Consider the following 17,474-nt stretch of genomic DNA (forward strand, 5'->3'; position numbering starts at 1 on the left):
CATCAGTATACATCTCCATAGGGAGAAATAATTCATGAAGCTAATAGTGAAGTGAATTTAATGTCATTTTGCCTGTGAGCCATTTCTTGCTGTAAGTCTGACACCGCAGTAATGAATTGAAGAAGTGGGGATCTGCTCATAGGATTTTTTTAAAGGAATTTGTCTCTTGTGTATTTGGCTGAAGTTCGAACAAAGTAAGGTTTGAGAACTATTGTAACAAGAATGGAAATGGTGTAACACACAGAAGTGGTTCATTATTTTAGTCTAAGTTATTGAAGGACCTGGGTAGCAGAAGTGCAGTAAACTTCTGCAGATTACGTAATTAATTATAGCACAGAGGACCATTGATTCTAACATATCTGTGCCAGCTCTCCACTGAGCAGTTTCTCTAGCCCCTCTCTCCTTCCTTTTCCAGTGACCTAGCAAAGTTTGTTCTTCAGCTAATCAATAAATTCTTTTTGAGAAACCTTGATTCTGCCTTCACCATATTGTCAGGCAGTGCACTCCAGTTGCTAACTTCTTGCTGCATTAAAACAAACATTCCTCCCATTTTTCCTTTGCTGCTTTTGACACTTACCTTTTAAATATGTACCCTTTGGTCTCAACCTACCATTAAAAATGATTTCTCCTCTCTTCTCTGCAAAGTTCGTTTTTATTTTGAACATCTTCATTCATTTCTTAATCTTCTCCTTCAAGGAGTACAGCTACAACTTCTGCAATCTGCCCATGAAGTTGACTTACAGGATCCCTAGAGACATAATCATGATTCTTTTCTGCACTTTTTCAAATGTCTTCACATGACTCCACAGCTGTTTTTTGAGGTCATGCCAAATGAATCGAATTGGCTGAAGGCTGACATCTGTTATATGTCTGCCCAGTCCACCAACTTTTCGATGTTATCTTGAGTTTTGTCACGATGTTATTCACAATGCATTTTGTGTCATCTTCACACTTTGATATTGTGCAGTTTATGATCTGGAACTCCATTTTGTAACTTTCTCCAGTTGGAAGTGCAGCTATTTACCAGCGCTCTGTTTTCTGTCTGTGAGTCAGGTTTGTTTCCATACTGGTATAATTGCCATTGTTACATCGGCGCTAACTTGACAGACATACCAATTATGTGACATTTCTTCAACTCTTTTTGTCAATCCTTTTATCTTCTCAACCTTCTGTGATAACTTATCAAACTCTAAAAGGTTTGCCTTTAATAGTTATTAGGCAGGCTTTTGTTAATTAATCTACATTTGTCAAAATGATTGTTAATTCTGCCCTAGTATTGTTTCCAAAAGCTTTTCCATCAACAAGATTAAACTCTCATGGCAATAGTTGGCTGGGCTTATAGTTTTAACCTTTTTTGAACAAGGTTGACATTATTTATTGTTTTCCTGTCCTTTGACCCAACCCCTTTATCCAAGGAGCATCAGAAAATTATGGTCATTGTCTGTAAATTGCAGCCATCTCTAAGATGCAGGTGATGTGGAACTGGTGAGCTTATCAGCTTCAAGTTTAACCAGCCTATAAAAGACTTTCTCATCCCCAATTTTTAACATAGCTAGCATCTCAGCTACCTCCTCTTTTGAATTGACTCTGGGCAGCATTTTCCTTGCTAAATACAGGAGTGAAGTACTCATTTAGTACTCACATTATGCTCACATTCAGCCTCTCTGTTTACATCTTCTTTTAGGACCTTTCCTGTTTCCCAAATATGTATGATTTATATGCTGAAAGAAAATTGAGATTGTCTTTCATAAGCGTTGTCTATCTTTTTGTACTTTTTCTATTTCCACTCATTACTGTTTTTCATATTCTCTTCAAAGTTTTATATTCTGCCCGATTCTGAATTACAGAATAATCTAACATCTGTCTTGTCTGCTTTATTTTCATTATCCAGGGAGTTCTGGCTAAATGTGTTTGAAAGACAGATCATTACTCTTGTTGTTTTGTCTGTCAGTTTTTGTTTTCCATTTCTGGGTTGGATAGTCTGCCATCTGATTGATCTTGCCCCTCACCTGATTGATTATTCTTTCTTCTAGATAAAATAGCGAAGACCTGTGGTAATTATATGATTTCAAAACTAGGTAGGGTTTGCAGCGTAGGATTTCAAAAGAAGAAATTAATTAAGTTCTGAAAAAGGGTTATTGGACCTGAGACATTAGCTCTGATTTCTCTCCACAGATGCTGCAGACCTGCTGAAATGTAATGTTTTTCAACATGAATTCCAATTAATTCATTTTTGACTGGTTCCTCCTAGGTGGCACAGTTGTATGAGGAATTGAAAGAACGTGTCCAATGTTTTAATATGTGTGTTGATCACCCCAGTGGGTGTACAAATGAAGAGTATGTACATAAACAAAGATTCATTCTGCAGGTACTGTTTTTTTTTCCATGTTTCTATTTTCAAAACTTTTCAAGTTTTACATCTTACCTAAATATTGACCAAATTTTACAACAGCCTGATGTGATGTGTGCACCTGTTATTCAATAGAGGTATCCTGGTCCCTTCCTTGTATGACTGGTCTGGTAAAAGACAGAAAGAGACTCTGCCCCTTACGCACCCAGCATGAAGTTCCTGCAGAGGCCAGGTCCTTGCACATTGACAGCAAGGAGGACTGGGAGCAGGAATAGATCATGTGGAACAACATTTTGCTATGCTTTAATTATGATCGTGGCTGATCTGATTGTGGTCTTTGGGTCACTTTTTTTTTGTTCTCCACCCTCCTCCCCCACACACCCTCATGTCTCTCCTACAAGGGCAAGCACCCTCTCGGCAATTACCCTGTAAAGTCCCCTCTGGACCTTATATGTTTCAATAAGATCACCTCTGAACGTTTTGTGAAGTGCAGAGTCAAGGGCCAATCTGTTCAACCTTGCTACATAACTTGAGCATTTTATCCTCTGAAAGAACCAAGCAAACCTCTGAACCGCTAACACAATTCCTCTTCAAACAAACTTTTATTTTAATGCATTGATGCACTTTGAGCATCTGTTTTTGAAGACCCCTATTTAGGTATCTACTTGCCCGAGTGAATAGACGTGAGTTTTAAAAATTAGAGTTGCCTGCTTTAACTTGTGCTTTGTTTATATTGCAATGTAATTTTTCCATAGGTTGTCCTGGCTGGAGCTTTTTACCCCAATTATTTTACATTTGGTCCAGTCTCTGAAGAAATTGCAATGAAAGAGCTGGCTAGAAAAGACTACAAAACTACAGTAGTGGTATGTAGGCATGACTTGGGAGAATTTTGGTTATGCTTCATTGATTTTTTTGGTATAAAAACTCTGGCATATTTGTTGGAGAATACAGACCAAAATGCTATATTGGCACATGCTTAATTGTAAATGCTTTGTTCGGTTTAAATGTCAAAAAGTGCAGAGCTGGAAAAACACAGCGGGTCAGGCAGCATCTGAGGAGCGGGAGCGTCGACGCTTTGGGCATAAGCGAAGGGTTTATGCCCAAAACATTGATTCTCCTGCTCGTCGAATGCTGTCTGACCTGTATGGTTCCAGCTCTGCACTTTTTGCCTCTGATCTCCAGCATCTGCAGTCCTCACTTTCTCTTGAGTTTAAATATCTACATGTAGAGTAATTATTATTTTTTAAATAAAAACTCTTGACAAATAAAATATTTCAAAAACTTCATTGAATTGTAAACCTTACTTTGAAAGAATTAAAAATAGCCACTTCCATGATTCAAATGAAAAAAATTCAGCAGTATCATGCTCAATTATAAACATTGGTTTGAGGTGGTCATGCTCAAAATCCTGGTTCTGTTTTGTTTTTATACTTGCTTTTCACTGTCATGAAACAATTCTCTTCCTTTAGTTTAAATTTCTGAAACATTTGTGTCAGTGTTGTGAATATTAGAACCATCTCTTGTATGTTATATGAGGCACTAAAAATTCCTGAAGAAGGGCTTATGCCCAAAACGTCGATTCTCCTGTTCCTTTGATGCTGCCTGACCTGCTGCGCTTTTCCAGCAACACATTTTTAAGCTCTGATCTCCAGCATCTGCAGTCCTCACTTTCTCCTACTAAAAATGTATTGTTTTGGTTTAAACATAAAATGAATTACAGTTGAACAATTACCAGTTCTGAGGAAAGGTCACTTGACCCGAAACATTAACTCTGATTTCTCTCCACAGATGCTTTTGGAGCTTTCGGAGCGCTGCTCCTCCACAACCGTCTGATGAAGGAGCGGTGCTCTGAAAACTAGTATTTCCAATTAAACCTGAGGGCTATAACCTGGTGTTGTGTGATTTTTAACTTTGTTTTCTTATGCTCTTTGTGCTTATAAAAGCCATGCTTGTTTTGATGAAAAGGTGAAAACAGGCATTGAATGGCTGCTATCCAGGTATGACATGCCCGTTGCAATTGTAGTTTTAGCAACTTCGGTCTTAGTACATATTTTTCGAATCAGCCTCATAATATATTTTAATCAAAAATGTTATGAGGCCTCTGAAATAGGTAGGTCTTGAGGACAGTTCTCCTGGCTCAGAGGTAGGGATATTGCCACAGTACCACAAATGGCCGAATTCTTATCTTCATTGATAAATGCTGTAATTTGAAATAGGCTGCACTTGAAGGCATAGTACTTGTGCTGATTGGTTGGAAGTTTTCTGAGCGCAGGTGGGTTTTACTCATCCAGTTCGACCAGGATGGTTTGGGAACCAAGAGACAAGAACATAGCGGCACTGAAAGTCCTGGTAGAGGGCTTTCAAAGAGAGTAATCAGTGGTGTTATGAAGGAGAGTCATTGGACTTGAAATTTTAACTCTTTCCAGCTTCTTTCCAGCTGCTGTCAGACCTTTCTGGTTTTGTTCCAGATCTCTAGCATCTGGAGTATTTTGCCTAATTTCAGCTCCTTTGTATCATGGTCTTTATATATCATGTACTCTTAGTAGTGAATGTCCAACTCCTTGTCTTATCCCTTTGTTTTGAAGCAGTGGGTACTGCTGTGCTATGGTCTCCTACCTTTCTCCACTTCTTGCAGTTTGCAGGTCTATAGGAAGACACCATTGACCAAGTGTTTATTGTTCCTGGTGAATCTAGAAGGACTCCCAGTCCACAAGTTAATCCTTGTAGAAGATTTCTAGGATAGCTATGGACAGTTCTTATGAACTCTTGACATTGTATTCCAGTAAGTCTCCTCATATGTTTCAAAAGACTGCTTCAAACCTGCAGCAACAAGTCCACAGGGAAAATAGACAAGGTCGATGTCAATCCTTGCAATGACTTGTTCACTCCTTAAATCATTGGTTGTTGTTAGGTGAGGGTGATCTGCCAACAGCTATTTATTAAGTGTACATCTGTGTTAATAAGTACAAACAGACAATTCAAGTTGCAACCCGCCTGTCAACAATTCTACGTAGAAATTAATGATAAAATGTTTGTCTCAAATAAGAATTAAACCTTCACTTGTATTTCAGAATGAGTACCATAGCCACCATCCTGTCAATTTTGTTGGAGGAACTAAAATCTGATATCATTGTGCTGTAGGTGAGGAATGTCCCACCTTATGGATTCCTATACTACCAACAGTTGCTATCTCTGTTCAGGCAGTGTGGTCAAATCAGAGCTCTTTCATTTGATGGTTCAAAGTAAGTTGAATTTGGTTTGCTGATAACTTCATTAACGTGTTTAAATGAACTTTGACTCAATACATTGGGTGGGTTCTCAGCTTTATTGTAACAATGCTAATGTTTAGATTTGTTTTCTGACCTATCCAAAATGCTTTGAATGTTCAAGGAAATTTACATCAATAAAATAGAAATTGAAATGACAAAAAGCCTTCATTCAGAAGATAAAGGGGGGATTGTGAGAGGCAAAGTAAATTTGTGATTTCACTGTTGATCTCATTAAGAAAATGTCAGTGTTTGTACTGTTTATATAAATATAATATTAGTGTAGTCATTGATGTTAACTTTAAGTATTGGTGCTGTGATACTGCAGGAGTTCTTCTTCCAGTAAAGTAATATGTCACTACCTTATCCACAGCTGAATTCAGAAGCAAAGGGTTCTCCTCTATTTACTGCTGGGTTGAGTTATAAGATCATAAGATGTAAGAGTGGAAGTAAGCCATTAGGTCCATTGATGTCTGCTCTGTCACTCAATGAGATCATGGCTGATATGATAATCCTTGCCTTCACTTTCTTTATCCCATAAACCTTACAGATTAAAAATCTGTTTATCTCAGTCTTGAATGTACTTAATGACCCAGCCTGAACGGCCCTCTGTAGTAAAGAATTCCATAGACTCATTGCTCTCTGAGAGAAATTTCTCCTCATCTCTGACTTAAATAGATGACCCCTTACTCTGACATTATGCCCTCTGTCCTTGGACTCTCCCACAAGAGGAGCCAATCTTTGTATCAACCCTGTCAAACTGAACTTAAGGAGAGAAAGAAAAACCACGTGAGGAGGCCAAAGTCAGTGATAGTCCCAAAGACTGGGATAATTTCATGTTGCAGCACTGGAGGACAAAAAGATGATCGAGATACAAAATTAACTATGAGAGCAAACTGAGAGCAGGCCTGTACTTTCCCCCTTCTTGCGTACCCTCTAATTAAGTAAAAGCCCTAGTTATTCAGTTTGCCGGGACACTAAGATGATTCAGGATAGCTATTTGTGCGAAGTTGTTTGTAATACTATTTTCTGAATGAAGTCTGAATGGAATTGCTAATCCAAGCTGTTCACCCTAATCTCAGTGTACCCAGCTGCTCTAATTTTGATGTTTTTACATTTTTTATGGTTCCTTAATCAGAATTATCTTACTGATGCCAAGAAATTCTGTAAGTGCTTACAGCTTAGCAGCAGGCATGCCCTGGCAATGAACTACAACTGTAAACAATATAGTACTTCCATAACACAATGCTCAACAAATGCAACTCCTTGATCAACTCCACATCTTGTCACCGTGGAAATGGAGAGTTCAGTCATTACATATATATAATGCAATGTTATCTAACAATGTTTTTCTTAAAAAAAAACAAATTCTTCCAATTTACTAGGAGTAAGACAGACTTATCGGAAGAGATGTTTCTTGTGACATGGGTACCTTCAATCAGTGTGGTCAACCAGTTTGTAAAACATTGTGCTCGAAAGACTACAGAAAATTATCAAAGCTATCATCTAGCTGAGGGAATTTTTCATGTAATTTGTACAATTCCCTCAAATCATAATGGCAGACCTAAAATGATGCACTCCAATGGTCTTCACACTTCATTTTCGTAGTTTGCTAGTTATCTATTCCTGCTGAGGGCAGAGTTTTCTATATGAAGACATTTTTGTTTCTTGGATTTCAACCAGTATTGCCTGACTTGAATTTTGAATATAGTGTATAAAAGCCAAGGATTTGGAAGTATTGATGGATCCTCAGATGTTTGTTTACAAGTATTAAAAGCTTTAAGACAATGTGGTGAGGAATCCTGTTGTTGAAAAGCCTTTAATTGGAAGATTTGTGTAGACAAATTGCATGAAATTCTCTTCAGTGCGGAGCAACCAATGGTCAGTGATCTCAAAATATATGAAATGCAGTGGAACAAGTCAGAATGCACATGTTATACTAGTACAACTGTACCTGTCTTTAGATGTAACACACATGAATAAACATGTACAGCATGACAGTAAATAATGTGCCGATAGCATTCTAACGTATATATGCTTTATTTAAAACTTTGGGCTGTTGATAATAGATAAAACCATTTTAGTAACCATTATTCTGTTGGAAGAATGATCTAAACAAACTTAAACTGTTCAGATTCTTTTGGCAAAGACCAGAGAATTAAACTTGGGGTTGACAACTATAAATTGTCAGTTTCAAATCTTTTACTCTGGTGTTCCAACCAAGGCTCTCATCCAACCACTTTAAGATAAAATGAAACAAAAACTTTTTCCACTTGTCATGATGACCAGTTAAATAGATTATCTTCTTGTTTTAAATAAAAAAAATCTATCAACCTGCTTTCTTAATGAACAATTGAATTTATTCTCAAAACAAAATCTATTCATTAAAGATGTAGTCATTGATTAATGAATACAATTAGTAATATTTATCCCTTTAAATGTTCCCAATAGCACAGCCACAGTCTTCAGAAAAACAGGCAAAATAAAATCTCTGTAGAGATTGACATTTTGAAAAGAATGGTTCATCGGCCAAAAGATAAAGTACAGGATATTATGGAGTTTGTTGCAGTGGTTGGCCAGCACAAACGATCAAGTCACTAATCGCTCATGTTTTGTCTCTGAAGTATTGCAGATACAGCTTACTCAGGAAGTCCAACTGGAGATGTTCTTTCAATTTCTCTTTCAAAATATGAAGTAGGTTCCACTTCCACTAGGTTTACTTTTCAGAAATAGGTATGGTCAGCTGGGCAGTTTGTTCATAGTAAGCTTTCCTCCAACTCACCTTGTTATAAGTGGCGGGGTGGTGGGGGGTGGAATTTTGCCAACTCCATTAGATAACATAAGAATCTCTCCAAGTCAGTTCAAATAAACAGTTTATACAGCAGTATAAAAACCAAGTCCTGAGCAAGGGTCACCAGACCCGAAACGTTAACTTTGATTTCTCTTTACAGATGCTGCCGGACCTGCTGAGCTTTTCCAGCAACTTCTGAATTAATGTCTACAGCAGTACTTTCCAACCATTTTACACTGTGACCCTAACATTGAGGCTTGAAAACAGTTGCAACCCCTTGAAAGTATATAAGAGTGGTGTGAGAGGCTGCAAAGCAGGGGACAGTGGGAGCATAGCAGTTATAGTTGTTTGAGTGACCATTGCTGGCTGAGAACTTGGGACTCCAGAATTTCAGCTCGCAACCCAAATCGACTCCCACATTTGAAAACCCTGGTCTTCTGAAAAGCAAGCAATTATCACTATTTAAATGATTTCTAGGCAATCATGTTTTGAAAAATCTCAACTGTCCACCATAAACTTCTTTTAAAAAAAACTCTCCAGATATGTTGGTAAGACTTGAAAAAAATTCCTTTGCCATTTTCCTTCAAAACCTAACTCCTCCAAGTGACATTAAATATAAAATGCTTTTGTAAATGCTGTTACCTAACAAACATTTTTTTCAATGAAAAATAGGGGCTTTATTGAATTTGTGCAAAATCCAATAAAAAGAGCACAGATCCATCCTGCAGTATACATGGCACTGAAGATGGCCCATCAACGTATTCCCTTGCAGTTAAAGGTTCATTCTGTGGAGGAGATTGAGTTATTGATCCAAGGACAACCTAGTTCAGGCTTGCGGAGTCCAAGGTAATACCTTATTTGGGTGATAAAGGAATAAATAATGTATATTTTGGCTGAGTTTTGAAAATTGCAATATTGAGAAAGGCGTACACAATATTTTTTGATGGTAGGTTTGTGGCAAACTCTGATATCATGCTGATCAGTGGAGAGCCTGCACCTTCTGTTCTGTTACTGCATTGGTATTAATTCTTTTGATCAGGGTGTAGAACTGCGGAGGAAAAATGAAGCATACTTTCTGTTTTCTACAATTTTGTGGTATTTTCTTGACAGAAAGAAATTTGTTCAAATATTTGACTGGCAATCTAGGTAGCAACACTACAGCAGAATTTTTTATTTGGAGCTGTGGTCACCACAGCCAGTGAGTGGAAGACCGGTTTTGTTTTTTATTTCTTGAAAATTCTGAAATGAACCATCAAATGATGCAGTCGGAGGAGCCATGAGAAATATGACAGAAATCCTATGTTTTAAAATAAAATCTCCAGAACTGCAGAGGCAGGCTTTTTAAAAATTCATTCATCGGATGTCAGCATGGCTAGCTCAGCCAAAAGTTATTGTCCATCCCTAGTAGCCCTTGAGAAGCTAGAGGTGAACTGTTTTTTTTTGAATAGCTGCATTTCATGTGCTCCAAAACATCATGTAGCAGTATAGAATATCTGGGGAAGAAGTAGCCATATGAAAGATCGAAGGGAAAGCCTTACCAATGTTTGGAATCATACTGACCATAAAGGAAAATAGTAGTAGTTTCGAAAATTGTTCATCACAGTCCCAGAACATATTTGCGGGGGTTTCGCGAGTTGATATTTCCTTACCAACCTGTTCAGAGATATTATTATGCATTTCTAGAATAGGTGAGATTTGATCCCAGGCCTCCTGGCTGCAAACTAGAGATCAGTAGGTGGAACTTGGAACTCATGCTTTCCTACCCAGAGGTTGGGGACAATAGCACTGTCGTGAGAGCCATGATCTGTTTGTCAGTGTAGATACCTTCCTAAACAACCTGTTCGGACATGTTATGACAACTGTCTGGAGCAGGTGGGACTAGAACCCAGACCTCCTGGTTCAGAGGTAGACACACATACCAGTATGCCTCAAGAGCTGCTTACCATTTCTCAGGGTACTTACTGATCTATCCTCAACCATCTTTAGCTGCTTCATCAATGAACTTCCTTCCATCATAAGGTCAGAAATTTGCTGAACATTGTGCAATGTTCAGCATTCATAACTCTGCAGATACTGAAGTAGTCTTGGCCATATGCAGCAAGAGTTGGATAACATTCAGACTTAGGCGATAAATAACAAGGAACATTCATGCCACACAAGGAAAAAGCAATTTCCATCTCCAACAACAGAGAATCAAACCATATTGCCTTACCTTTAATGACATTAACTAACTGATTTCCCCCACTCTCAACACCCTGGGAGCTTTCATTAACAAGAAACTGAATCAGATTGCCTTTTAAACACTGAAGTTACAAGAGCAGGCCAGCTACTAGACTGAGACAAATAAGTCATCACCTGACTTGCAGCCTGGTCTCTTGGTGGCTTGTGGTGGGTCTTGGCCTAGTCTGTTGGTGGCTTGTGGCTCATCCCAGCCTGGTCTCGCGACAACTCGTGGCGGTGTCTTGGCTCGGCGTGTGAGTGGATCCTGCCTGGGTACTGGGGTTGATTGAAATGGTGTAGCTTCAGCAGCAGCGACGGTATCTGCAGTGGGGCTGTCGAGGGAAGAGCAAGGTAAGTGAAGGACTCATCAAAGCCTGTTTTACCTTTTAACTAGTCCTTTATTTTTTCTAGTTTAAACTATGAAAGATTTCAATAATTATTATTATCTTATTTCTTTATTTATCTACTATTCTGAAGTAATGCTTAACTTATTAACTCTTTCTTTCTTACTACTTTGACCTTAAGTTTTTTTGGTACCTTTTAATACCTAAGATGGTGCCATCTGTGGCAAAACTATACACCTTTCTCTATACTCCTGTACTTCAGTACACGTGACAAACTCTAAAATCTAAATCTACTATTGTCATAGCAAAAGTTAGGAATGTAATGGAATATTCTCCACTCACCTGGATGGGTACAGCTCTCAATAGACTCAAGACGCTTGACACCAATCAGGACAAATTGACTTGCACCTTATCCGTCACCTTCTATAACATCATAAGAGGTAAGAGCATAAATGGGCCTTTCAGCCCATCAAGTTTGCTCTGCTATTCAGTGCCTTTTCCCCATAGCCTTTGATTCTCTCACACAAAAACATCGGCTATTCTCAGCCTTGAATAACTTAACAACCCAGTCTTTACAGACTTCTGCAATTCAACAGATTGACTACCCTCTTGAGATGAAATTGCCCCTTATCATTGACTTAAATGAGGAACACTTTTTACTCTAAGATTATGCCCTCTGGTCCTAGGCTGTCCCACAAAGGGAAACATCCTTTCTGCATCTACCCTTCCAAATTCCCTACGAATCTTCCATATTCTAAGAAGGTAACTGCATTCTGAATTGCAATGCATACAGGCCCGACCTACTCAACCTTTCCTCATAAGATAGTCTCTCCATATCCAGCATTAACCCAGTGAATTTTCTCTTGACTGCCCAAATTTCACCTTGGATAAGGGGACCAAAACTGTTTGCAGTGTTTCAGGAGTGGTCTAACTAGTGCTTTGTGTAATCTTAGCAATGCTTCCCTATTTTTACACATCATTCTCTTTGAAAAAAATGCCAACATTTCATTTACCTGCTGTGTTACCCACTGAACTTGACTGCTGGCTTTTTGTGATTAAGCATGAGGACTCCCAAATCTTTGTATTTAATCTTTCTCTATTTAAATAAAATAAAGTTCCCCAATTCTTCCTGTCAAAGTACATAACCTCACAACTTCCCATATAATATTCCGTCTGCCAAGATTTTGCACACTTGCTCAATCTGTCTATATCCCTCTGCAGATTCTTTGTGTCATCCTCACTACTTGCCTTTCCATATATTTTTGTGTCAACACTTATTTCCTCCACACTTGACGCAATAGTGCATATAATCTCCAAAAGCATTGCAGTGACTTAAACAAGGCTCCTGCAGCAGCAACTTTTAAGCCCACAATTTCAACCACCTGGATTGATAACAGCAGCAGAAGCATGGGAGCACCTCTACTTGGTTCCCCTCCAGTGAGATACTATCATGAATTCGAATAGTTTAGCCATTCCTTCCCTGTTTGAGATCAAAATCCTGGAGCTTCCTACCTCACACCACTGTGGCATCCCTCCATCCCAGGACTGCAGCACTTAAAGAAACATTTAACAGTACTTTATTGAGAACATTTAGGGATTGGGAATAAATGCTGGCCTTGCCAATAAAGACAATACCCTGTAAATAAATATAAAAGAAAAGAGGCCTTCAACTAGAATGTTCATAGGTATAGATAAATTCCAATTCTTTAATGTCAGTGAGCAGTTAGCTTTAAAAATTGTTGAAAGTATTATTCAAAAATCGTGACAGCAGAAACTGTGAATTGTGGACAGTATTTGACATTTGCAAGGTTTATGTTAGTTTATTTCAAAACCTGGGTGATCTTTCACTTGACAAATGCTCTTCTGTTTTAACATTCTCAAGATCTGAGTCTTCTGACAAAGTGTGTTTTGCAAGCAGATAGTGTGCGTAATTGTATATTTTCATTCTTTGGACCTGGACTGGCATGGCTGATGCTTATTGTTCATTCTGATTTGCCTCTGAGAAGTTAACAAAAGGTGGTCTTTGTATGAACTGCTGATAGTAGGTTTTGTCATGTTGGCTCACTGAACTACTTCAGAAGACAATTAAGAGTGAACCAAATTAATCTGGGACTGATGGTGCACTAGGCCCAACGAATAAGGACGTAAAAACAAATTGCTGGAAAAGCTCAGCAGGTTTGGAAGTATCTGTGGAGAGAAATCAGTGTTAATGTTTTGGGTCCAGTGACCCTTGCACAATTCTGATTTCTCTGCACAGATGCTGCCAGACCAGTGAGCTTTTCCAGAAATTTCTGTATTTGTTTCTGATTCCTAGCATCTGCCGTTCGTAGAGAATAAGGACACAAGCTTGTTTCTTCCAAATGGAAGAACACTGACTTAATACTGGAAGATTAGTGTCCACTTTGGAAAGTTTTAGCATCAACTTTAATCTTTTTTTGTGAGTTTGGATGTCAAGAATGTTGCAATATTTATTGTCAATGCCGAGATCGTTTGTAGTCATTGTACATCTGAATATAACGAGTTAACTCCATTGCAGGTTCTGTGTGGGCTATCAAAATTGGACTGTTCAACTGATGCCTGAAGAAAAATCACATGGTCCTTTGGAATTGCCTTGTAACCCTGTTCCACGCTTTTTCACCATGAATGTCACTGAGGTAATGACAAAAAAACTGAACACAATGTAAATGGTTGAGGCAAGCATCATGAGATCAAGGGCAAGGGTTTATATTTGAAGCAGATGAAGATACAAGTCTGTGCTAAGTGAGAGACTAAACAATATGCTGAATGGCCTTATGTACTGTGATCATTTATACTTCTAGTTTGCAGAAGTGCAGCATGATTAGAGTTCAGTTATTGTTGAAATAAATGTTAATTTTTATTTCTTTGCAGTGGTACATGTTAATACGGTTGATGGAATGCTGTTTGTAACATAAATTTTGATTAGCACGATATGATTTAATGCAAAGTTAAAACCCTGTTACAATTTTGTTTTTTTCAACTTGACTAGAATGTATTTAGCATGTCTAGCAATCATAATTGCAATTGCAATTTTTGACTTTATGTTAGTTGTCTAACTGTGCTCTTTGGTAATGAATTATTTAATTCTTTTCCCTCAGGTTGTTGAAGTTGGGCACTTTTGGGGTTACAGAACAGATGGACAAAGCTTGCACACTTTAAGCAAATTGATGACTGAAATTAATCAGTTGAAGTTGACAGCACTGAGCTTGGAGCCATGTCCTGACTTTTGTCTTGCACCATTTACAGAATGCAATGAAACTCACTATTACAGAGCTAAAGTCTTGCAAGTCTCCGGCAATTCTGCTGAGGTCAGCTTTAAAAATTGTAATCTATGTATCTTTTTCTTAATTATTAATTTGATATCACATTTGTAGATTTTGCTCTGCTTAGGTAGTAGCACTCTCCCTTCCAAATCAGAAAGCTGTGGGTTCAGTTCATTCTGAACTTGATGTACAATGCTCATATTAAGGAGTAATAGTGAAGTTATTCTGCCAGATTAAAAACTGGTGCTTTGGTTTAAATGTTAGACAGTTGCTTCTGTGTCCTGTTTGGATGAGTACTTAAGCAAACTTGATAATGCGACTTAAAGGACCGAGAGTTCTCCTGTCCTGGTCATTATGCTTTCAAGCATCATTGTCAGAAACAAATTAACTGTTTGATACATTAATTGCACAAAGAAAGAACATACTTGACTATGTTATGGCAATTATTTGGCAGATATTACATTCAGCCTATACTGCATGGAGGATGATTCATAAACTCTTAACCCACAAGTTAATGCATGCTACCTTGTAAAGATATTTGGTGACTGCATATTGTAATTTTCTGTTTGTGTGATACTTTAAAATAATTCAATGACATTTTTGCCCAAATGCTGGTTTTGCAGGTAGATGTGTTTCCATGCAGTCATGTTATAGAAATTTGTGCAATCGAAGTATTTGGGCCTATAGGAAAGACAGGGTGATGGACCCCAGTTTAGCGGACCTGTCCATTTGTGGTCAGTTACAGAAATGCCAAGTTGTTACAAGTGAAAGTTCCCAATGTATTGTTGTATTCCCAGCTCCTTGTGGAGTGGAATTTATCCAGATCCTGGCTCTCTGCCATGAAACTTCGTGAAACTTCCAGAAGTTTATTTTTTGGCACAAGTAAAATCTCCTTCCTTCGAGAGGGTAGCTAAAGGGCCTGGGAGGCGCTCAATGGCTGGACATTTTGATGGGTCTTAAGTTTCAGAGAGAATGAGGGGTCGATAGTCTCAGACCCCACCCACCCCTTCAAACAGAGACTGGGTGAACTTGGATCTGGCATTACCTGGGTATGGGTGGGATTGGGAGAGATGAGGCTCAGCAGTAGTCTGTCCTTAGTTTCACATCACCTCCATTCTACTCTCAAATCCTCTTTTGTAAAGTCATCGTGCGTTAAAGCTTCAGATACTCAGCAACTGAGCCTCTGCTTAACAAAAGCTCCTGATTACTCCATAGCATTCACTGGACGTTGCTGTATTTGTTTTTTTTTGCTCCTGATCTCTGTCTGTCTCTCTCTCTCTCTCCACTCCTCAGCCCCCATCCCCCCCACTCTGTGCATGATCCCAGTAAGCATTCCAGCAAAATATTCCAATGTTCGCTTCCCCATGTTAGTTGCAGATAGAAGCAAAAAAATACACGCACACAGACGACAGCCTATTGCAATAGATGTACCAGCAGACTAAATCGCAACTGGCTTGTAATAAATGCGATTGAATCGCATAACAGCGAATAGGAGCTCGTTTTATAAAAATCACATCCTGTGGCAGCCAAATCACGTTTATGAAATGCGCGTTATATGAGAAATACTGACATCTTGCTCCTAAGATTGCTTGGCCATTTTTGTTTCAATTTATTTTTTTAAATTAGCTTCCTTCCACTTTATAGGCTGGTAACATGGTTTCACATATTTGCCTATGTACAACTTTACATTTTATAAAGTATTGTTCCAATCCACCTTAACCAATTTGTGTTTCATGCCTTCATAATTTCCCTGCTTCATATTGAACATTCTTGCTTCAAAAGCTATAAAGAAAAGTAAGATAAAACATGAGAAAAAAACTAGCACAGAATATAAAGGCAGATAGCAAAAGTTTCTATAAATATATAATAAACAAGAGTGGCTAAAGTAAACGTTAGTCCTTTAGAAGATAAGGGGCATTTAGTCATGAGGTATGATGAAATGGCCGAAGCATTGAATAGGTTTTTTGTGTTGGTCTTCACAGTGGTAGACACGAATAACATGCCAGTAATTGAGAAAGAGATTAAGGTAGGTCAGGACCTGAAAACCATTATTATCATGGAAGAGATAGTGTTGGGCAAGATAATGGAGCTAAGGATAGCCAAGTCTCCTGGCCCTGATGGAATGCATCCCAGGGTATTAAAAGAGTTGGCAGGAGAAATAACCAGTTTACTTGTAATTTTCCAAAATTCGCTGAACTCTGCAGCAGTTCCAGCAGATTGGAAAATGACAAATGTGACGCCACTGTTTAAAAAGGGTGGTAGACAAAAAAAAAATGGAGAATTATAGACCGGTTAGCTTAACTTCTGTAGTGGGGAAGATGCTTAAGTCTATTATCAAGGAAGAAATAGCAAGGTGTTGAGATAGAAATTGACTTGTTGGGCAGACGCAGCTTGAGTCAGGTCATGCTTAACTAATCTTTTGGAATTCTATGAAGACATTACAAGCACAGTGGACAACGGGACCCAGTAGATGTGGAGTATCTAGATTTCCAAAAGGCCTTTGATAAGTTGCCGCACAAAAGGCTGCTGCATAAGATAAAGATGCAAGGCGTTACAGGTAAAGTAGTAGCATGGATAGAGGATTGGTTGACTAATAGGAAGTAAAGAATGGGGATAAATTAGTGCTAATCTTGGCAATCAGTAGCTCGTGATGTGCCTCAGGGATCAGGTTTGGGAGTTCAATTATTCACAATTTATGTAGATAATTTGGAATTGGGGACCACGTGTAGTGTCAAAGTTTGCAAATGACACGATGGTGAGTGGCAGAGCAAAGGACTGTGAATCTTTGCAGAGGAACATATACTTTAAGTGAATGGGCAAAGGTCTGACAGGTGGAATATTATGTTAACAAATGTGAAGTAATCTATTTTGGCAGGACTAACAGTAAGAAGGGCTGTTATTCGAATGGTAAAAGGTTGTAGCATGCTGCTATGCAGTGGGACCCGGGTGCCCTTGTGCATGAATCATAGAAGGTTGGGCTGCAGGTACAACAGGGCATTAGGAAGGTAAAGGGAATCTTGTCCTTCATTGCTAATGTGATTGAGTTGAAATGCAGGGCGTTTATGCTGCAGCAGCACAGAGTGCTGGTAAGGCCACATCTGGAATACTGTGTACAGTTTTGGTCTCCCTACTCAGGAAAGGATGTATTGGCACCAGACGGGGTGCAGTGGAGGTTTACTGGGTTGATTGTGGAGTTAAAGGTGTTGGCTTATGAGGAGAGAC

The 17,474-nt window shown here is 38.6% G+C and overlaps 1 protein-coding gene across 1 annotated transcript in view; it reads left to right on the plus strand.

The window, feature by feature from the left end:
* Nucleotides 1–17,474, plus strand: part of tdrd9 (tudor domain containing 9) — a 146,758-nt gene that overhangs the window by 94,925 nt on the left and 34,359 nt on the right. The window contains exons 22-27 of the mRNA XM_087989480.1: nt 2,252–2,368; nt 3,106–3,213; nt 5,492–5,592; nt 9,080–9,253; nt 13,508–13,625; nt 14,088–14,297. Coding sequence (XP_087845606.1) covers nt 2,252–2,368; nt 3,106–3,213; nt 5,492–5,592; nt 9,080–9,253; nt 13,508–13,625; nt 14,088–14,297 — 828 coding nt within the window. The remainder of the gene's footprint in view (nt 1–2,251; nt 2,369–3,105; nt 3,214–5,491; nt 5,593–9,079; nt 9,254–13,507; nt 13,626–14,087; nt 14,298–17,474) is intronic.

Source organism: Chiloscyllium plagiosum, unplaced genomic scaffold, assembly GCF_037043375.1.
Source record: "Chiloscyllium plagiosum isolate Xiang-an unplaced genomic scaffold, Cpla_swu_hap1 HiC_scaffold_8, whole genome shotgun sequence".
In the NCBI taxonomy this organism is placed as follows: Eukaryota; Metazoa; Chordata; class Chondrichthyes; order Orectolobiformes; family Hemiscylliidae; genus Chiloscyllium; species Chiloscyllium plagiosum.